Source organism: Molothrus aeneus, chromosome 4 (genome assembly GCF_037042795.1).
Source record: "Molothrus aeneus isolate 106 chromosome 4, BPBGC_Maene_1.0, whole genome shotgun sequence".
NCBI classification, from domain to species: domain Eukaryota; kingdom Metazoa; phylum Chordata; class Aves; order Passeriformes; family Icteridae; genus Molothrus; species Molothrus aeneus.
Window position 1 is genome coordinate 28,071,638 of NC_089649.1, and position 23,043 is coordinate 28,094,680.

The 23,043-nt window shown below is 40.2% G+C and overlaps 2 protein-coding genes across 2 annotated transcripts in view; both read left to right on the forward strand.

Moving 5' to 3' along the window:
* Positions 1-7,498: 7,498 nt before the first annotated feature.
* Positions 7,499-14,996, forward strand: LOC136555969 (radial spoke head protein 4 homolog A-like). Its single transcript, XM_066549014.1, has 6 exons — positions 7,499-8,047; positions 8,516-8,750; positions 10,368-11,114; positions 12,364-12,502; positions 13,329-13,446; positions 14,434-14,996. Exons 1-6 carry the CDS (start codon positions 7,815-7,817, stop codon positions 14,651-14,653), a joined length of 1,692 nt encoding a protein of 563 aa, XP_066405111.1. The 5' UTR covers positions 7,499-7,814; the 3' UTR covers positions 14,654-14,996.
* Positions 14,997-15,803: 807 nt separating this feature from the next.
* The window catches only part of CENPE (centromere protein E), a 39,896-nt gene continuing 32,656 nt past the window's right edge, over positions 15,804-23,043 (forward strand). Inside the window, exons 1-10 of the mRNA XM_066548158.1 lie at positions 15,804-15,859; positions 16,028-16,116; positions 16,989-17,078; positions 17,157-17,275; positions 18,965-19,084; positions 19,982-20,063; positions 20,247-20,314; positions 20,396-20,467; positions 21,953-22,004; positions 22,816-22,903. Of these exons, the coding sequence (XP_066404255.1) occupies positions 15,804-15,859; positions 16,028-16,116; positions 16,989-17,078; positions 17,157-17,275; positions 18,965-19,084; positions 19,982-20,063; positions 20,247-20,314; positions 20,396-20,467; positions 21,953-22,004; positions 22,816-22,903 (836 nt within the window). The remainder of the gene's footprint in view (positions 15,860-16,027; positions 16,117-16,988; positions 17,079-17,156; positions 17,276-18,964; positions 19,085-19,981; positions 20,064-20,246; positions 20,315-20,395; positions 20,468-21,952; positions 22,005-22,815; positions 22,904-23,043) is intronic.

Below are 23,043 nucleotides of genomic sequence, written 5' to 3' on the forward strand. Positions count from 1 at the left end.
TGTCTCTCTGAGATAACTAAGGAACTCTACAAGGCAGTTTGGCTTTCTGAATGAAATCATGGTCACTTCAGGAAGCAAACCACTGCTGGACTAACAGACAGTGCTTGGACCTAAATTCCTTCCAGAGAAGGTTATTTTATTGCCTGGACTTTTTGCTCCCCATGTTTTCTCCTTACAGTTATGACTCTATCCTGGAAAACCACTGTTGGCTGTCAAGTATTAGCACTCATTGTTTTCATCTTGTCACTGATGGTACTGCAATCTCCTAAGAAATCACTCATACCTGTAGTCCATGGTCAGGGTTTCACTTCATCAAAGATGAAAAGAACAACTTGGAATATTAAGCTAGGGAAAGGTTAGCAGAATTTTGGAGTGTACCCAAGTCCCCTCCAAGAGATCCAGTTCCCTTATTTAGATGAGAGGAATATGGTTTGAGTTTTAGCCTGAAGGGAGCCGAATTCAGGTCTCTCCCCTAGTGAGCTCTACCCAGGCAAACAAAAAGGGTTTGTGCCCCAGCACCTGTTCTTCAGAAAACAAGCCCTACTCATTTCTTTGGACACTAAAGGAAAAGGCAGAAAGTTGCCTTCTCCTTCAGCAGAAGATCAGTAAATCTGGAGTCTGAAACAGATAATCGTGACCCCTTTCTGGTATAGGAAAGGTGACTAAAGCCTGAAGAGATGCATAATTTATAGCATACGATGACAATTTCCCAATCATTCACTTAAGCAATCCTTGCTCAGTGCATGGATTGCAATGTCTTTTTAAGTTCCAAACATTTTACCCCATGCATGTTAACTCCAAGGATCAAAGAGTTCTCAGTCTCACTCCAGACAAGTGAAATGTCATAGCCCCAAAGTTTTACATACTTAAGGGCACATTTTCCGATGCTCTTACGTTTTATTACTTGGAAACAATGCTTTTTCATATTTTGACAAAGGAATGCAAAAAAAAATTATGGTTTAATATGAATGCTTTGAACACTTATTAACACTGGCAGCTAAAGAAGCTGTTTTCATCAACAAAGCATAGATGGAAACAAGTTTCAAATGCAGGTGAGCAACATACTGTTTAGAATGGTTCTATAAATATTTTGCAAGAAAAACAGACTAATAGAATCTGCAGTACTATCTAAATTCACACCATATTTTCTATGGAAAATGTATATATATGTAAAACAGGATGGAAAGACAAGACATGGTAAAGTTGTTAATATAAAGTCAGGAGAAACATCTGAGACACTTCATAGGTACTCTTGTTTACTTCCCCTAAATATAGTACTTTGAATGCTGATGCAAATTTTTGCTTTGTTTATCTTGTGCTTTTCAAAGAAGAGAAAAAGGACATGGTGACTAAACAACTAACTGAAAATAAAAGCTGTGTCCAACATAATAAAAAGGAAAACAAAGAAGAAAACAAAAGCAGTTTTCAAGTGAGCATGTTTGTTACTAGGAGAAGATTGTTCACAGGAAGTTCTACAAGTCTGGAAAAAAGAAAATGGGACAAAATTGTCGGCAACAATGGATACTGATCACAGACATCAAATTTACAAAGAAAGAGTATTTGAATTTGTAGAAATTATTTCCAGATAAAATGACTGATCTAATGGCATTTCGTGAAAGCTCAAGGATAAAGATGGATTTCTCTTTAGTGGAAATCAAAGTCAACTTTATAGGCTTACTTCCCCATTACACTTTGAGTATTATCTCCAATTAAGAATGCAATTGGATTATTAACTCTGTGAATACAATTTAAATACACTATTTTGAGTATAGTGCTATCCTCAAACATGTCCATTATTATGCATTACACAGTCAAAACACTGTAATATAGGACAACTTGATTGGGTGTTTATTGAAACGCAACATGGCCTGAAAAGTTGAATTGCTTTAATGTCATATTCAGTAGCATGAATTTCATGACAGGACTGCAATATGAAAACGGATTTTTGAGTAGAATGTCATATTCATGGAGTCTAACATGGCAAGCTCTTTCTGTTAAGAATTACGTTGAACTTACATATATGACTAATGCTACTGAAATACTTAAACCTCCTATTGTAATACTTAAACCTCTTCTATATATCCCTAACTTCCACAAAACCCTGTAGCCATTTATTTCCAGTTTCCAATGGAAACAATTCCATCTACACTTCTGAAGGATTTTGGTTTTAGAATATTTATTTTATAATTATTTGATATATAGCAAAGAATATGCTTCTCTCCTCCTCCTAACAATCTGAAAGGGGAAAGTGTCAGGACTGGTTCTCTATTTCCCCATGATTTAGATAGTTTTGGTAAAATATTGCTGAATCCTTATACCCTGTTCTACACCACTGCTGCAGACTAGAGGGCTTACCATAGTAGGGGGGGAAATGAAAGAATCCATTCTCTCTACAATGAAAGTGCTGTGACACACAGCTAGGGAAAACCAAAATAAGGAATGAAGTTTTTAATCATCTTGAAATACTTGCACTTGCTCAGCTTCATGTAAGAATAAAATCTTTTTACATAATCATTGTAAATTGAACACAGTATCTAATAAATATAAAAGATGGCTCAGAAATACAGCAGAGGTTCCAGATCTGCAAAGCAAAAAGTGAACCTCCCTTCCAGTAATGACAATTAATTGACTCTTCTCTGAAACAAAATCGCCAAGAATTTCCACAATGAACAAAACCTCCCCTTCCCTCTCCCATGTCCTCCAAAAAGGAGAAATTCACATGCACAGCAAGGAGAAAACAAGCCTGGTAAGGTTTCACAAGCCTTCAAGCAGAGGAGGTTATTTGAAGTTAAAATCCACCACACTACTGCTGCCTGGTACTACTGCTGCAGCAAAGATCCTAAACTCCCATAGTCCAGTTTTGCACTGTTGCAACACAATGATCTTTAGGATCTATATTGCTCTGAGGAACCCAACTGGGTGTCCTCAACATGAACCACAGGATCAGTTGAGTCGAACAGTCCTGCAACACACAATTATGCATAGTCAGAACTTTCTGAGGGAAAATCCCATCCTACCAAGACATTCAGAATTCTCTGCACACCAGCTGACAAAAACATGTAGCAGAAGCTGAGCTGGCCCTATGTGGATCCAAAACAGGCCCATTTGAACCCTGTATCATGTCTGTAACATACTAGCAAGAATCACTCTGCCTTTCTTCCCACCCCAGAAAGTGTCACACAACTCCAAAACCCGCAGTTGTGATCTAAGAGACTTGTAGGAAACAGACAGCTCTGAGCACCAGCACAAAGCACCTCGGCTGGCAGCAGTTAAACTCAGCATTTACTTAAAAGTTTGATGCACAACTGCCACAACCTCTTTGCCAAAAAATTCAGCTTTCTCCTCTTAAGTATCAAAACCCACCATGCTCTGATAGTACCAGCAGGTAAGAAATGATACATCAATGAAAATTATTATAAATTATAAAACACAGCATTCCATGGGACACTAATCATGCTGTCCCATGCAATTTTTAGCCAGTTATACAGTGACCAAAGCCAGAGAAATGTCATCACCTTCAGCAATAGAAATCACAAACCCAAAGACTTGACATACCACAGTCTAAAAATACTATCAGCATCAACTTCCTGCGTTTCTCCTAAAAAAATCCTCACCATGTCACTGCAATAACATAGTTTGAACAAAAGCTTACCTTACAACAAAGCTTTAGAACTCAGATTACCAGGTGACTAAAAAAAATTTTCCCCCTTGAAACTTTCCTGGTCCATGCCAATGCTGCTGCCACTGCACCGCCACTTGTAACTTGTGGTGATTTTCTGAACTCAGGAAATGTAAAATACAGAATTCACACATCAGGATGCAAAGTCACACTCCACATTAACCACAGAAACTCTCCACCCTAAGTCAAAATTAAACCCAGTTTGTCTCGCAGCATATATCCTCACCTATGTTGAAACATGAAAATGAAATAACAAAGGACCTAATCTCACTTTCACAGAAGTCAACAGCAAAGCTTCTGCTGAACTTCAATAAGAGCAAAAGCCAGCACTAGATCTCCAAAAATCATTATTATTTCCTTCAGAGCACCAAATGCATTTCCTATCAGTCCTGTGCAGAAGGATGATGGTCTCTCAGCTTTCCAATAATATCGAAAAGCATCTCAGACTGCCAGTACTAATCTAATGTCTATGACCACCTGAGGAATACAGTTTTGACTTCAGCACACAGCCCAAAGAAAATGAAAGAATCAATCTCCCTATGAGAGAAGAAAGATGTATGCCTGCAGTAATGACTCTGTGAAAACTTTGGAACCAACAAAAAAAAGTTTGTCATATTTTAAGGAGAACTTGTATGAGTATCTTTTCCTCTCTGCACCATACACATTTAAGATTTGGGGAATAATATTTACTTTTATAGATACAAGAACTTCCTTAGATATTTAGCAGGAAATCACTATCAGAAGTGACATACAAAGAACTTTGACTCAATGGAAAACTATGAAAAAGAAATTAAAAAGTAGCTATGTAGTTAATAGACTTTTAACAAGAATAAACAAAGGTAGCAAGACAAGATCTGTACTTTTCAAGTACCTTTCCTCTTGAAGTCATTTAGAAGCAGTCAGAAAACACATAATAATTTAATCCCTAAACACAGTGAAAAGGAAAAGCTGAAGATAATCTTCAGACCCTCAAGAACTGGAGTCTTGACCACAGCACGCAGTTTGAAACCTATACCACAGGAAATCCAATAAGAACCTACTAATCATGCCACCCTTTTTAAAGAGCTGCCAGCACACCTGGCAGCTCTTTAAGAACAAGCTCTGAGCAGAAAGCAACAGCAGCTGCTTCCTATTATATAGGCTGGAATTAAGTTAAATTTGCCTTGCCAGCTACACAGGAGAGACCAGCTTCACCTCATTACTTACAGGTGCTACTTAGTGTCTGGAGATGAAGGCATTCTTCTAAGAAGACACACGTGGGACCTGAATCTGGGCTTTCCAATTCAATACTTGTTTGCAAAGAAATCAATAGAGCAGAGAAGGATTATCAGCTGAAAAGGGAAGCTTTCTTCACTATGCCTGTTATTCCCTTCCCAGTGCAAAATTCACAAATTAACCTGTATGGAAATGCAACAGCTGTCCAGTTCTATGTGCAACTTTTTTTGGATCTTCATTTCAAAGCCAGTAACAGGTAGGAGTTCAGTTTAGGAGAAAAAAAAAAAAAGCTACTGAAAAGCAGAATTGATTCCACTGGACAAGAAACAATGGCTACCTGGGCACAGAAGAGACAATACAAACCTCCTTTGGAAAGGGAAAATGTTACTACTTTAGTTACTGTTCTGCTAATTAACCCATGCTACTGACAATGATCAGAGTATGATTATGCTGCAGTATTGCACATATCCATTTCCTACTTTTGTCTATCAACAAAAGACCATCATAGCACCTTGGTGAAACATCCTTCTGCACTGACGAGTTACTTATCCTGAGCCCTTACACATTTCACATGTATCCTAACTTAAACAACTGCAATATAGGTGGCCCCAGTTTTCTCTCTTTGCTGAATAAAATTGAAAAGACAAAGCATTAACCTTTTCTTCACTCAGCACACAAGCAGAAAGGTAACTTAGTTCATACGGTTTTAATAGAATTTAAAAACTAAACAAATTTTCCCTCCAAATATAAGATACATAACTGAAATAAAAAGGAATCCACAAGTAATTTGCAAGTACTGTATCGCCCTCTGCAGTCAATGGGGAAGTTCTGCAAAGTGAGCCTGGGCACATTCCTTGCGAAGATCAATTAAAAACCTCTACAAGTAGAAACCCAGCAGAACTAACTTTTTTTATCATGTCTTACCTGTTGGAATCATAGGAACACAATGCAGAAACTTTTTAGCTCTTGATATAAATGCTCCACCCGTTAAGGATGTAGAAAAGTGTCTTCTGCTGCTCCTTCACAATGGGTCAGATGCCTCAATGATACTTCTAGCATTTACTCTCTTGGAATGTAACAGAAGTTTGCCATAGCTATTTCATTTTTTTCTGGTTGCTTCTAATAAATAATATTAGAAAAAATATTATTTTTATCCAAAATAAACTATACTTTTTAAAAGTTACATTAGCTGATCCATCAATGACACAGAAGTGTATTTTACAGTTCAGGTATTGCACTACTTTATTTAACACAACTTATAACATTCATAGGGCACTCAGATGAGATTTTTACAGCACTGTATTGGTTTCACCTTGGCTGGATGACAGGTGTCCCCCAAAGTTGATTTTCTATCACTCCCTCTTTTGAACTGGAGAGAGGAGAAGAAACACAACAGGTCAAGATAAGAGCAGGAAGATCATTCACCTATTACTGTCACTGGCAAAACAGACTTGCCTTGGAGAAACAGACCAAATTCTTTACCAAAGAAATCAAAGTAGGATAATGGGAAATAACACCAATTCTTTAAACAGTTTCAATACTGTTGCAAACACAAGTTAACTCAGATTATGGCCACCTGCTGCCTTCATTCTTCACTTTCTTGACCTGTGACAGGACTCGAGGAAACAGCATGGAGATGAGTCAGGGGAGGTTTAGGTCAGATACCAAGAAAAGGTTTTCCACCCAGAGGGTGGCTGGACATTGGAACAAGCTCCCTGGGGAAGTGGTAACAGCACTGAATCTGTCTGAGTTCACAAAGCATTTGGACAATGCACTGGGGCACGTGGTGTGACTCTCAGGGTGTCCTATGCAGGGCCAGGAGCTGGACTAAGTGATGGGCCACCTCCAACTCAGTAGATTCTATAATTCTCTTATTAACACTGATTATGCTTTCTATCCAAGCACCTTCATTCCAACTTAACTTATAACTGCTTGGGGTTTTTTCCCCTTGGATTCAGGAATAGAAATTTTTTTCTCTTAAAAGAAAAACCCCTGTACTCTATGAACAGCATATCACCACTAAAACACATGAAAGCTATGAAGGCACATTAACAACCTTTCAAAACAAGATTAAACTTTTGAAGAACCACTCTTTTGATCTCAGCAGACAGTTGAAAGACTCATACCACAAACGTTCAAGGGAAAGCATTAACAGCATTTCATGGCTTTACAGAACAAGACTGGTTTGGGTTGGAAGGGACATTAGCCATCACCTACTTCTCACCTGATGCCTTAAGCAGGGACGCCATTCACTACACCAGGCTACTCAGAACCCCGTACAGACCAGGCTCAAGCACCTTCCTTTCGCCATAACCCCAAGGGTCGCTCTGAAAGTAGCGAAGAAGGGCGTCAAAGCGCTCTGGAAGGGGACGCGGCAGCTGGGGCGGGTCACTGGGCTGCCCTCCCTGCCCGCGGGGCCGCGTTCCCCCGGTGACGCCCCGCCCGCCGCCGCCGTTGCCGCTGAGGGGCCGCGCGGAGTCGCCGGGCCGGGCCGCACCCCGGGCCCCCAGCGAGCCCTCGGCCAGGCCGGCCCGCGGGAAGGGCCGCAGCGAGCCCGCCTGTGCTCCGGACACAGCTCCCACACTGCTCACCCGGCCCAGCGCGGCCCCGGGCTGCCGCCCTCCTCAGCCCCAGACTTTGGAACCGGGACCGGTTCCCTGGGAATAGCAGGAGGTAAAGTGAGGGCTGAGAAGCATCTCCCAGCCGCCCCAGGACCCGCACCGAGCACAGGAGCGCAGGGGACGTGCCGGCCGCCCCGGGCAGCAGGACAAGCTCGGTGTCGGTCACCGAGCCCCGTTGTGCACCTCGGCCCCCCAGGGCCAGCAGCGCAAGGCGCTGAGCAGCTGCAGGTGCCACCGCCAGCCATCAGCCAGAGACGCGCCGGGACAAGGCTCCCAGGGCACCGGGGGCACGGCACAGCATGGATCCGTCGCCAGAATCAGACCCTTCACACGAACCACACAGTGCCTACCTCGAAGATGCCTATGAAGGTGGCCATGGCCCTTACCAGCCACACGAACCGGGTTATGGTCTTGACCAGCCCGGATACAGCCCATATGAGGATGAGATTCCCGATGCCCAAGCCCGGATGCTGGCAATCAAGAATGCAAAAGCCTATTTACTGAAGACCAGCACAAAATCTGGCCTGAACTTGTAAGTCTGAAAAAGGATCACAATCAAATAGGGTAGGAACTATGAGTGGAGAGAAAGGTAAAAGGACAAAGGAAGGTACATATAGAATGGCATAATGTTATACGTGCAATATTTTATCACTAGTGATACTTGCATGCTAGTGTCCAACATCTTTCAGAACCAAAATCCCTATTGGAATTTTATAGAGAGTTCAAAAAACAAGTTTATATGATTGAGAATAAGTTTAAATTCAGATTCAGCTCATAGACAGGAAGGGTATATACTAGAAATGGAGGATGGGACAGCTCTTAAGTATAATCAGACTAGTTTTAACCCTAATTTGCCTCAAGGCTCCATGATCCCCTTTCTTCTAACTGTTCTAATGATTTCTCCAAAGATCCGATGATTAGCCTTTACTTTTTTTACTAAAAGTATAATATTCTAAGACTTTTGCATAGTAACCCAACAATATTTACATTTATATGACAGATATGATCATTTTGCTACTATACTAACAAAGATCCTGGATGAACAGCCCGCAAATACAGTAGACATAATTGAGACTATCAGCCAGGATGTGAAGTGGGCACAGTTTCGGAAAAAAATGGACACTCTTCGAGACGAACATCTGATCCCTCCAACATTTGAAGCTGCAGAAAAGTGTAAAGCTTTGTTCATCAAGGAAGCTGGAGAAGAAGAACATGAAGAACTAGATGAAGAGATGGTGAGTTATTATCGGAGTGAAACAGCAAATATACCAGGGAAGGGGTGGGCGGATGGTGTGAAGGGGAAAGAGAAAGGGAGGAAGTTGTCGTCTCTTCTGTAGTGCTGCCTCTCCTGGCCGTACAGATAATTGCAGTCACAGCACGATGTAACCTCTTCACAGCTGAGCTCGTCCCATGTCTAGTTCCGAAGAAAAAAACCCATCTGGTTACTTAGTTGAGATTTTTTTCCTGTAGTAAATCTAATATCCTGAGCTGTTATAATCAGGGATGTTCTAGAGGTGATAAACAGAAAGTAAGGTTTGTAACATCTCCCAAATGCCAGTTCATTACGGAATATTGCATCCAAGTTAATTTCTTTTTATAAAAGGAAGGTTTCTTCACCTAAAGTGACCATAATTCTTGATACATTCTTAGATGTACATTCTTCTGTGAGGTATATTCTTATTGACATATTCTTCAACAATATTGTGCACTGCTGCTGCTGTAAAATAGCAGAATGCAGAATGTTGGGATTCTTCCAGCTCCTGGTGCAGTTCCAGTCTGTCCTTCTCCAACTAAAACAAAATAGGGTTTTAATGGACAACTAATACAATTGAAAAGCCACTTCTTAAAACAGGATTTTTGATGATTCAGTTGCTTATATGCAGAAGCATTTGTACCCAAGGAGAAATGAGAAATCTTATAATAAGAAATAAAAGAATATAAACAAGAATTGTAATAGCCAAGGGAAATCATTCAACAAGATGCTGATTTTCATATGAAGTTAACCAGTATATATTAAATTGAATTACCATTGCAGAGTACAAATACCAACCACAGAAGAGATAGTCCTTCATCTTTGCCATACCCTGTTATGTATCTTACATAAACAGTATAATATGCTGAAAATGGGAAAAAAGGTAGGGTATTTCAGAAAGGAATTCTGAATTTTTCACAATCCTATCAATCTTCCTTTGTTATAAGAAACCTGTCAGATCCAAAGAAATTCCACATGAAATTAGCACTAATTCTTCAAAATTCCCTACCCTGTCATGTCCAACTTCTAATAACTCTGTCTGTGTTATATGATAACCTGCCCCCATAAAATGAGAGGTGGGTGGTACAGCAACTGGAAATACTTAATTATTGGCCTAGTTCTGCTTTCACTGAAGCCAGATGGAGTCTTACAACAGACTTTGATAACAGAGGGGGCAATAGTTTAAAAACTGCAGGGAGCTGCAGTATGCCAAGCAACATTCACCCCAGAGAAATGTTGTTGCTCTGGTGCCTAAATATATAAAATCTATATTATCTACAACACGGCAACACAGTGTCACTGTTTGCAGGCATCAAAGGCCTCTTAGCTGACATGCCCTAGCACTGAATTGAATCCCTTGTAAATCTTGTGTAAGAATGCTGACTTTCCTTATTTTGCAGTAATTAGGAGTTTAAATTTTGAAACCCTGTGCTCTAAGAGCTGCCGTTCATCTTCTCTTCTTTGCCACTAAAATACTTCTAATTTTTCTAAATGATAGTAAAAAATGTAGTGACTGAATGTCTGCAAAGCACTTTGACATGATGAGTGGCACTACAGGAAAGTGAAGTATAATTATCTAACTCAGAATCTTCTTTCCTAGGGAGAGCCTGCTCTACCAAATGTGATGGAAACAGCCTTTTATTTTGAACAGGCTGGAATTGGCCTGAGCAAAGATGAATGTTATTACATATTCCTTGCCTTTAAAAACCTAATTAGTGTACAGCCAATCCAGACCTGTCGCTTCTGGGGCAAAATTTTGGGCCTGGAAATGAACTATATTATAGCTGAAGTACAGTTACGGGAAGGGGAAGAGGAGGAGGAGGAAAGAGAAGAGGAAGAAGAGGAAACTGTTGCAGAAGAGAAAGAGATGGGTGAGGGTGAGGAAGAAGAGGAACAGAAAGAAAAAGAACCTGAACCACCAAAGTCCACCTATAAACCCCCACCTGAGATCCCAAAAGAAGCAAATGGGACTGGGACGAATAAATATGTCTATTTTGTCTGTAATGAGCCAGGCAAACCCTGGGTGAAGTTGCCTCCAGTGACACCAGCCCAGATTGTCTGTGCCAGGCAAATCAAGAAGTTCTTCACTGGTCGCTTGGATGCTCCTATTGTGAGCTTCCCTCCTTTTCCTGGAAACGAGGCCAATTACCTGCGCGCGCAGATAGCGCGAATCTCAGCAGGAACCCACGTCTCTCCCACTGGATTTTACCAGTTTCCAGAGGACGAAGAAGAAGAAGAAGGAGGAGATACATATGAAGAAAACCCTGAGTTTGAGCCTCCTCCTGTGGCTGAAATGGTGGAGTCCCTGGCCATGTGGGCACACCATGTCAAGGGCATTCTAAAGCAGGTGTGTGCCACCATAGCTCGCATGGGCCTTGGGTGCTGCTCACACTGCTGTGCTTGTGGGGTAACAGAGTGTGAGTTACACTCCCCACCTGCACATGCAAACTACTCACCAGAAATGGTGTTGGATTGAAAGATTTTTATTTGGAAAATGCATTTTATATCATATATAATACCAAAATATCTTATACATAAAACATGTACTTTTATATGTTATATAACATATAACACATATATATATATATATATAAAACATATATACGTGTTATATAATACATAAATATCTTGCATGTATTTACATATACCATCTATTTTTATGTGTATGTATATATATATATGTGTCTGTATATATATATATATATATATTTAGGAACCCTCTAGGTTTAGTGCTTTTTCCAGTGATGTATGCTTGAGATTGAAACCTGTCTTTAAATAACAGTATGGAGCTAGGCCCTGATAGATAACAATCATTTCTTGCAATCTTCTGTATTAGGTTTTCTGTTCTGAGATCCTTATTTGATTAAAATGTTTAAAATTCTCTTTTCTTGGGTAGGATGCTAAAACCCAGACAGCTTATGGTTGTGTGCTAAATGAAATTTACATGGTGTTTTCCTCTGGTTAATTTTTTGTTTTATACTTTCTGCTATGAAACATTTGAATGAAAAAAACTTTAAAACATGTTCTATCAGACTACTGCTAGAAAGAGGTAGTACTAATTTGGTTTTTATTGCTGGATGATTTGATGGCCAGTCTACCAATTCAAGAATGCTAGTGTAAAATAACAGCAAATTGTAGGAAATAAGATTTAAACTTACTACCAGCAAAACAGTAGTTGTAAAAAATAAAATTAGTATGCAATAGAATCTTAAGAACATTCTGTTACATTCCTCTGACTGGTAGCCAAATAACAAGGCATATTTTAAAAAGAAGGAATAAGTCCATAGTTTGCAGTAACTAGTAATCTAGCAAGGATATAAACCAAACTGGCCAGGAACTGAAGAATACAAAATGACAAAAAGCTGATGACAGAGGTATAAGGTTATTCTCAAACAGTAAGCAGGAATGAATGAGGGGAATATTCTGCCTAGAGGATACAATATTTTGTTAACAATATTCCAGTTAAGGAATATGTATTTTTCTTCTCCCTATCCCTTAACTGTGTGTGAGTCTGAGCCAATTGTTTTAACTAGTTTTAACTTGCATTCTTTCAATGATTGTTACATGTATTTATTACTTTTCCACATCAATTATAGGGTCGCTGTGTTTGGATTAATCCTACTCAAAAATCAGAGGAAGATGAAGAAGAAGGTGAAGAGGAGGAAGAGGAGGAGGAAGAAGAGCACCAGGAAGAAACAGGACAACCCCTTCTTACTCTGATCTCTGAAGATGAAGGTATTCTTCATGGAATATGAAGTTTATGATAGAGAGTCACTAGGAATGTTGTCATTTAGCAGTAAATATTTGAAGTTAAACTCTGACACTTCTTGGAGCAATATGCTTTGCCTCTGTAGGGTAAACATGTTCTTTTACAAAATCAATCAAAAGCAAAATGGTTAATAGTATTGACATTAAAGCTGAAATAATCAGGTTTACTAGGCAACCATCTTGTTGAGATTAAAAGGAAAAAATAATTTAGACTTATCATGTTATTGCAAGTTCAAAACAGCTTACTACATAAAATATACTCAGCTATTTTTATCTCATCTTTTTAGGAAAAAAGAAAAATGTATGTTTATTTGTAAGTAAATAGAATAATTAATATGTACACACATACACTGATATACATTACTTGTATAAGAATTTAGATCTTTTAGCATATCACTGCAGCACGGGAATAAGGGAGCCTCAATATTAGATTACCTCAATATTTGATTATTTTTCTACTCTCCCTTCTTTAATCAAGGTGAAATATAGCTATACAATTTATCTGTAAATGATAAAAAGTCCTTGATAAAAGACCCAGGGGTGAGTGCTACTGAATTTTTTCTGTACTTGGGCGGTCTATCAGCATTCCTGTGCAACCTACCCACTCATGCAAACCACCTTTTGGAAAATAGTGCCTACACTTAGTGTTTCTGACTTCTGGCTCTTTCTGTTGTGCAACTTAACATAAACCTTGCTTGAATTCTGTGCAAGTCTTGTAGCTCAGTCTTAAGTATTTTGTAGAGGCTCGTCAAGTTCATTTATTCATAGACAGTATGTGTTTGGCTGTCTCCAGGCATGAAAAACATCCCTGCTTGGACAGCTCAGGCTTCTACAAACCTGATCCCAGAATATTCAATTGCAATCCTGCAGTCTAACCGATGGCCTGGAGCTTATGCCTTTGCATCTGGCAGGTGAGAGTCCACCTGACATGGTTACAACACTGACTGGATGTGCTACACACAGGGGCCTCTCTAATGCAGGCAGAGTTACTTTATTATTAATTCATTAACTGAGTTCCAGCTATTCCAGAGACTGATGGAGAAGGCCACTTAAATATGCACAGCAACAGTAAATAGGTATTTAAGACTGAATACAATTAATTATTGGAAAGGCTGGCATAAAGTTAATGGATATAAATGCTGAATTAGTATTTGAGCACAGTCCTTGATTTAAAACACATACTCTTGTGTTTGTGGGACTTTTTACAAAACCAGCTACATTCTGTGGTTCTAATGTTTGTTTGTTTGCACTACACGTGGTTATTACCTCCATGTAGATTTCCACTACACAGTACTGCAGTGCAGTGCAGTGACACTTTTTCACAGGCAACTTTTATGAAAAATCCTTTCTTTAGGATTTTTCCTCCTGAGAAGCTGAGAGGCCTCAGGAACAAAATGTAAACATTGATTGTCTGCTGCTGTGGAATGCAACAGGTGGATCCGTGATTGGTCTCATAGAGTTGTTTCTAGTTAATGGCCAATCACAGTCAGCTGGCTTGGACTCTCTGTTCGAGACAGAAGCTTTTGTTATCATTCTTTCCTATTCTATTCTTAGCTAGCCTTCTGAGGAAACCTTTTCTTCTATTCTTTTAGTATAGTTTTAATGTAATATATATAATAAAATAATAAATCAAGCCTTCTGAAACATGGAGTCAGATCCTCATCTCTTCCTCAATCCAAAAAGTGTTGTGAACACCGTCACAACACTTCATCATTTTAAACAGAAGATGTGTTAATAACCATTAGGGCAGTTAAAAAGAGGTGTCGTGTTTAAAATTCTTCTGCTGTAGGATATCTGCACTACAGTGACTTCTTGCAGGTTTTTAAGGATGCCTGACAGTCTCTCTGCTAATATTTTGCCAGGGAGTGAATATGTGATCTTTCACTTCTCTTTCTCAGGAAATTTGAGAACATCTACTTTGGCTGGGGTCACAAATACAGTCCAGAAAGCCACACTCCTGCACTGCCCCCACCAGCAGAAGCAGAATTCCCCAGTGAGCCAGGAATCACTGAGGCAGCAGACCCCACTGTGGAAGAGGAGCTAGCTTTCAAGGCTGCGCAGGAAGAAGCCTTAGCTGAAGCTGAGGAAGAGGAAGAAGAGGAAGGGGAAGATGATTAAAATATGGAAGAAAACAGATTGTTTTAAAAGTTTGAACATAAAAAGTGTTTTTGTAATGCAGTAATTTTTTTGCTGACCTCAAAAAAAATTATTTTTTGAGTGTGCCTTCTTTTTTGATTTCTGTAGGCTTTTCTTTGCAGCTGTCTTTCTCTCCTTCCCCACCCCTCAAACCTGTCCACACTGGCATGAAGGCTTTTTCTGTTTGTTTGACTAAGCAAACATAGTCTGCTTCTTAAAATGATGCTGCTTTGAACGAAGAACTACCACCCACAAGATGTTCACACTGTTTTTCTAGCCCTCACTTCAATACATTTTACTTAAATAAACTTTTTTTAAAATCCCATGTCAGTGTCGCTCTTACGTGTAAAAGCGTACTATTCAGAGTCAGTGGGCAGCTTAGTGAGGCACTGGGGGCTGAGTGCACGGCAGTGATGCCGCTCATCATTGGCACTGGGGGCTGCACCTCCAATCCTGTGTTCTGGGCCCCTCGCTGAAAGAGACGTGGGGATGCTCGATCGCATCCAGAGAAGGGCAGTGGAGCCGGGGAAGGGTCTGGAGCACGAGTCCTGTCAGGAGCTGCTGAGGGAGCTGGGGGAGCCTGGAGGAGAGGGGGCTCGGGGGAGACCTCATCCCTGCATACAAGTGCCGGACGGCAGGGTGTAGCCGGGTAGGTTTGGCCTCTTCCCCCCAGTCGCAAGCGACAAGAGGAAACAGCCTCAGGTTGCACCAGAGGAGGTTCACATAGCATATTAGGAAAAAAATCCTTAATTGAAAGGGCTCCCAGCCTTGGAACGGCTGCCCAGGGAGGCGGCGCAGTCACCGTGCCTGGAGCTGTTTAAAAGGCCGGCAGCTGCGGCTGTGAGGACAGCGTTCTGTTCCCCGGGCACTGCCGGCAGACGCGGGGGGGAGCGAAGGTGTCTCAGGAGAGCTCGGGGGCTGCTCACCCGTCTGCTCTTGGCCGCGCTTCCCTCGGCCGCCCCCCCACACCTCCCCGCCAGCTTGTGCGAGTGGTGCGCTCCACGCACGGCGTGCGTCCCTCGCGGCCAATAGGGAGCGGCTGCGGGCGCAGTTCAAACTTCGGCGGCGGTTGAGGCCGGCCCTCCTGGCTCTGTCCCTTGTCCCGGCCCCGCTGCTCCTGTCCCGGGCGGGCATGGCGGACGAGGGCGCCGTCACGGTGTGCGTGCGAGTGCGGCCGCTCATCGCCAGGTGAGCCGGCAGGAGAGGCTCCCTCCGCAGCCCTGGGTGCCGCCGTGCCCCGCAGCTGGGCAGGGAGGCGGACGGAGGGATCCGGGAAGAGGGGTTCGCGGTAAGGGGCCCGCGTTTTGGGAGCAGAGTCCTCGCCCAATAAAGGTAACACAGTGTTTCTTCTTTTAGAGAAAATGCCTCAGATAAAGTGTCCCTGCACTGGAGAAGTGAGAATAATACTGTTTCCGACGTGAGTGGTACCAAAACATTTAGTTACGGTAAGAATGTGGAAGCAATTGCTTTACGTAGATGCTTACGCGGAAGTTTGCTACTGTTCTCTTGAACGTGTCGACTGTGGTGAATGCCCTGAGCTTCTTGAAATGCCCCCCAACCTTCCCAGCTTCGTAATTCCCAAGGAGGGTCATTGGGGCACACGGGATTTCTGGTGCAGGCAGCACTGGGATGTGCTTTTGAAGTCAGCTTCCTGATGGACCTTACTTTCTCTGTTCTGGTTCATGCCATAGTGGCTTTGGAACACATTTTATTGATCTGAAATCCAGTTACAAATGGACTAAACAAGGGCTAGTCCAGAGAGCATTTTGGGAGAAGGGTCCCAAAATGAGCATTTTGGGAGAAGGGTCCCATGGGAGAACACAGTCCCAAAAGTGACTAGTGTGAATGTGGGATCCTCGTAACTAACTGGCTCCCTTTGAGTCTTTTCCTACTGGTCAACTCTACTTATTAATGTGAACGTAGCCACTACAAATATTTTTCCCAAAATACACAGTAAAAGCATGCACCAGGCTAGGAGTTTAACAATTAGCCTGTCTTGTCAGGCTTACCATCCTTGTAGATAAATTAGCCAAAACCTTTTAGGATTAAATAGGATGATTGTTTAACTGTTCATCATTCTTAGGGTTTTTTTACTTGTCTATCATCTGTGCATTGTGTCTTTCTTGATTTTGTGTTTAATATTTATTTTAAAACTAAATTTTAAAAGCTTGCATTAGTGCTACTACAATGATATTTATATTGGAGCTAACCTGCAGATGATTATGCAAATGTACTGGATTTGAAGTCAGCAATACTGAATGACACCTTGTTTTGACTTGCAATAGAGTGGATTCACATCCTTTTTTTTGTTTTTAAGATCGTGTCTTTCACTCAAGTGACAACACTCAGCAGTTGTATGATGGTGTAGCTGTTCCAATTATACAGTCAGCTGTGCGAGGCTATAATGGTAAGTTTTAAAACTGTGTTTAAAAAACTTTTGGAATGTATTTCAGAGGTACTTAGTAAAACTTAACTATCTTTCTAGGCACAATTTTTGCTTATGGACAGACTGCTTCAGGGAAGACTTACACAATGATGGGGAATGAAGATTCTGTGGGCATTATCCCTAAGGCAATTCAGCATGTGTTCAAAATTATTTGTGAGGTGAGCAATTCTATTAAATTGAAGTGACTGAAAGGACTAGTAATATTTGTGATGGTTACATAAAAATTAATTTTAGTATCAAGAGGCTTATGCAGGAAATTAACTTATATTGGACTAAATGTTGCAGTTACTTTGCCAGCCTGGCAAAGATGGGCCAGGCTCATCTTTTGATTTCAAACAAAAAGCTAATGGGACTCTATTAGTTAAAATCAAATCATAACAAAACTGAGGAGGGTTCTGAGACATGAGGAGTCAAAAAATTAACTTTGAGTATAACCTTAACCTTCCAAATACGTTAAACTGATTACAAATACAAATAGGGACTTGTCAGGACCCAGGACATCCCTCTGGCTGTCCTGAGCAGTCAAGACTCCTGCCAGGGGTCTCAGAGACCCTGGCACAGAGCCCAAAATGCCTGTGGTTTTGATTATGACCCATGGAGCAAATTACCAACCTTATATGAAGACTAGCAAGCCACAACAGTTTAGGTAGAATAATAGTCAAGTTATCACAGGGTGGAAAAGTAGATTTTGGGGTTTTTAGAATGGGGGTTCAGGGGGCAAGATGGAGGGAACTGGGTGTGTCCAGCCTTTCTCCTTCTTCTTCTTCTTGGCCTCCATCTTCTGCTGTGATGTTGGCACTTACAGCTTGGTTTAGAGAAGAAGCTCACTGTCTAACATAGGTGATAGGTATTGGAAAGTTATTGTAAACATTGTACATGTAGTTTTTAGTATAAAGACATAACACTGCCCCAGGGGCAGGCAGAGTGCTTTAGGCTGTCTTGCTGAGCAGACCTCAGCTGGACAGGAGAAAACATTTTATAGATAAGGAACAATAAACAACCTCGAGACCAAGAAATGAAGAGCCCTGACTCCTTCTTCAAGTGCCGGGCTGGGAAAAGAGACTTTGGAACTTTTCTCAGGGTCACTCTGACCAGCTAGAGATCCTGACAGGCAGTCACTTATTAATGTGGTAGATAAGATAATGTGAAGCTTTGTGTTTATTCTGCTATTTTAAAAGTCTGAAAAACTAACAATGAAAGACTTCTTTTTAGTGGAAGAATATGACACTATATTTACTTATTTCAGGCTTACAAAAGAATTGCTAATTGCTCAATATTAATAAAAGTAAGGAGAAAGTGTACATTAAAACAGTGATTTCCAAAACATGATTTGCAGAGTGCTTGCTTCTGCCTAGAGGGTTTCAGGTAGTTGTTACCAGTGAAGTGAAATGGTCACTGCTCCTTTAAGGATCCTTAGAGGGTTTACAGAAGTAACTAAAGGCAAGAAGATTTTTCTGGAGTCCATTGTGCAGCCTTTCCTCATTCCAACATTCTCCGCCAAGGAGGCAGGGGAAGAAGCAGCAGCAAAATAAATCCAAGCAAGCAAAGAGAAGACAAGGTATACAGAGAGGAAAGAGCCTAAGCAGGAGGAAATTGGTAATGGAAATGGCATTTAAGTAGGAGAACTACTGTCATGCTTCTGTTGGGCAATTATCTTAATGTAATAACCTTAGAAGTGGTATACCATTAATGCAGCTGGAAAGAGGTGAGATAGAAGAAAAATTATTCTGTCTTGTTATATCCAAACTTTTATCTCCAATTTAAGAATATTTGTATTAAAAGATGTCCATCAGTTAGTCTGTTAATTTGTTTGATTTTTTTTTTTTCCCTTCCCCTTTCAACATTAGATTCCAGACAGAGAATTCCTGCTAAGGGTTTCATACATGGAAATCTACAATGAAACAATTACTGATTTGCTTTGTGATAATAGGAAAAAGAAGCCTCTGGGAATTCGTGAGGATGTTAATGTAAGTGGATGTTATGTATAAGTACTGTATCTGCTTGGAGTAAAAGAAGCTGGGGAAAAAAGCCTTCAGAAGCACCCAGTGGAAAACTTTTCTGGGACAAACTGTAATTGTATCTTCAGCATTAGCGGAAGGACTTTTGATGTAGTAGAATAACAGCAGTGACTTTGGGTTTGCTATTGCTAATTCATCTTTGTAAATCTTTATAAAAGTAGACTTAATCCTCAAGGTTTCCAGGATGATCTATTTTATTTAACTTTGACAGTAAAACCTCAAGAATTGTTTAGTTAAGCTCTATGTGTTTAAGTTTCTGACAGATATACAAAGTTACTTTAATATCATCTTTGTATCATCTAGCAAGTGGTATACTGCTGTGATCATAGAATAACCAAGTGACTAGAGCTATTCAGTGAGATGATCACTTATAGAAAAAGAAATCTGTATTAATACCATCTTCAGTTTCTTTATAATGTAAGGTTTTGTAGGAAATAAAAAATTGTTGGCATGGGTTTTGGGGTGTTTTTTCCTTTGGCTCCCTTAAATGGTCATGGTTTTGGAACATAGGAAGAAGGGAAAATTCCGTTGTATAACTATGTCCTTAGAAGAGTTACTGAGAAATATACTCCTAAATTCCCTCAGAAAATGACAAGAAGGATATTTCACACAGCTCTTCTGTTTTTAGAAAACTTTCTAAATCTATTGTTTGATTCTTGTGCCCTTAGGCAACAATTGCCTTTGACAATTTTGGTCAAAGTCTAAACTTTACCCATCCCTTGTGTTTAGAGTAAAAAGACATTCAGCTGTTGAATGAATACCATAATAATTGCTGGTAATGTTTACTTTATGTATTGAAGTGTGTTTTGGAGTTCAGTAAAATTTATTACTGTGTTTATTCTGTAGAGGAATACATATGTAGAAGATCTGATTGAAGAAGTGGTGGTTGCCCCAGAACAAGTTATGGAATGGATCAGAAAAGGAGAAAGTAAGTATTTAGACAATGTCAGCTGATAGCATTAAAAAGTTTTGGTTAATCAGGTATATTTAGAACCATGGGGTATTCCTTAGGCTTTATATTCATATACCAAAGTTTTTCAGAGAGTTTTAAAATTGTGCTTTTTGTCCATCAGATTATAAGCAGAAGTATTCTAATGTTGCTTTTTGGCAGGAAATCGTCATTATGGAGAAACAAAAATGAATGAACACAGCAGCCGTTCTCACACTATCTTCAGAATGGTAAAAACTGCTTCACTACTGGGAGTGGTTTTATTGTTTTCAAAGTAACAAAAACTTCATTGCACTTCATTGTATTTCTAGATCATTGAAAGCAGAGAACGAAGCGACCCTGCAAATGCAAACTGTGATGGAGCAGTCATGGTTTCCCACTTGGTAAATGTCTATTTAATACCTTCTTGGAGCACAGGTTAACTAGAGAATTTGCTGTTACTGCTTGTTTGAGAGACTAATGGTACTTCATAATGACTTACAAGAGCTCTTTGTTGTTAACTCTAACAGATGTTTCTTAAGTATAGAGGGAGACTCCTCTGGCATTTTCTAGAGCAGATGTTCCCACCAGAGGGAGTTCAACATGAGAATTACTCATGCTGGATTGGGTAGTGTTATGTGCTATGACTTTCTTGGAGCATAAGGGATTATGTCAGAGTGCTCTTGCATTTTGTTAAATAAATCTTCCCTACAATTGTTTCTGACCACTGACAAGTCCAGTGAAATAACCTGTAAAATGGGTAACCTTAAGACTTCCCTTATCCTCAAATTTACTTTCTTGTTAAAAGAACATATGGCCTACATCTGCAACGGCCAAAAGAGTAATTTTTTTTAGAAGTAACCCCTCTTAGCATCTCTTTGGTATATGAAATACCACAAACTGGGGGGAGTACCACTGGACATCTCTAGAGAAATGTTAAACCTTTTCTACAGCCTTTTCTTGATTCTCATAAAATTATCTGAAACAACAGGAATGGAATCAATATGAAACTATTTGAGCCTGCTAAAATCTGATGAGCACTCTTACTCAGAATTGGAAACAGCATTAAGTTAATCACATGCATTGTGGAGAGAGCTTTCTGTTCTGGCTTCATGTGAAAAAGATCTGGGGTCTGAGTGTAAACACTGCTCGTGCAGTATCTCAACAAACGAATACCTACTTTTTGTGCTTACCATAACTTAGGGTATCCACTCTTCCTGCTCCGCCCCCTTCTGCCCCATCTCAGTTCCAACTGACTTTACAGTAACCACGAGTAACGGGGTGATGGGAGAGGGATTTTGGTCTCCTGCTGCTTGGTGGAGTTAGTATAGGATTTTACTCCTCTGAAGCAAAAATTAATTAAAGTGAGGGCTAATTGCTCATTATGGGGTGCCATGATGTTCTAGTTGGCTTTTAACCAGGTTCAGAGTGAGGCTTTTCCTCTGGTAGTTCATTTATTTATTTTCCTTTTCTCCACAACGATAGGCACAGAGGGATATACAGCCAGCTCAGGACAAGACACTAGATCATCTCACCTAGGCTCTTTCCCATGAAAGATTCTTACAGCTGGATTAGTAGTTAACACTTCTGTATTGAGAAACTGTTTATCTTTTTGCAACCAAGGGTAGAGGTTGTTGCACTGCGAGTTTGAAGCACTATTTGGGGTGGAATAATACAGTTCATGCAAACTTACTCCACACCCTTATGTACCTTTGAAAGTATTGGTTGTGTGTAGTAGCTATGCATTAATTCCAGTAATGACAGACACTTTCCTTTTTTTTTTGAAGCTTAACTTTATTTTATGAAATTCTTAGCAGAGATTTAGAATTATGAAGACTTAAAGTGAATTGCCTCAGAACTAACCAGTGAAATATTTAATGCATTTGCAGAACTTGGTAGATCTGGCAGGCAGTGAAAGAGCTAGTCAAACAGGATCTGAAGGTGAGTATTAAATGAGGCTCCACTGACAACAAAGTCTGTTAATTAACCCCCATGAGAAACTATGATAGGAAATTATTTGATCCATGTGCTATTGTGTTTATACTGTTTATAAATAAGGCCTTTCCCCCTTGGTAGGACAGGTTCTACTCAGGAAAATACGTAAATGCTGTAAAGTGCAAACAGTTAAATAGTAATATGCCTTTTCTAGAATTGCAGGCCTAGCAACAGTCCTGCACTGAGCTAATACAATGGGGATGACTCAGTGAAGATGCACCTGTAATAACAAAATCACAATAAGCTTTTTAGGGACCTGTGTGTCAAGGTGAAGAGGGACTAGATGGCTCACTCTTTAGTTCAGAGGAAGCTCATCTGTTAACAGTGACAGCATGAAGCTGCACAAAAGTGCCTTCATCAGAAAAAAAGTGATCTGAGAGGGACACAAGTAGTAGTCTCTCTTACAGAGTGACTAACCTAAAACTTGTATCTAAGTCAGGTATGTTGTATGTGTAAATGTGGGCATTTGCAAAATTTAAACAGGAAGCGAAATTGTAGTTCTTATGGCCTCAGATGCTTACTATGTAAAGGTTCCAAATGTTTATTTTTGGTTACTGTTTTATTTCAAAATTTGGCTATCATAAAGGATTGGGTACTGCCTGCTACTGGGTCAATAGTGCATTGTGGCACTTAAGGTTTAACTCTTGGACAATCAATCCCTCTGAGCATAACATAGTACAAAAGCTTGACAGGTTGAAAATGTATCTTAGTATTGTTATAAATTTAAAATAGTACTAATAAAATGTGTGGTACCTAGGTGTTCGACTGAAGGAAGGCTGCAATATAAATCGGAGCTTGTTCATTCTGGGTCAAGTTATCAAAAAACTTTGTGATGACCCCTCTGGGTAAGCAACTGTTTGTACACCTGTTATAAGATAAGGTGCTGCTAAACTAAGCACCTTAAACTAAATTAAAATCCTTTCTTTATAACCTTATGTAGATAACTGTTTCACATAACCTGTTACCTCTAGAAAATGTATTTGTC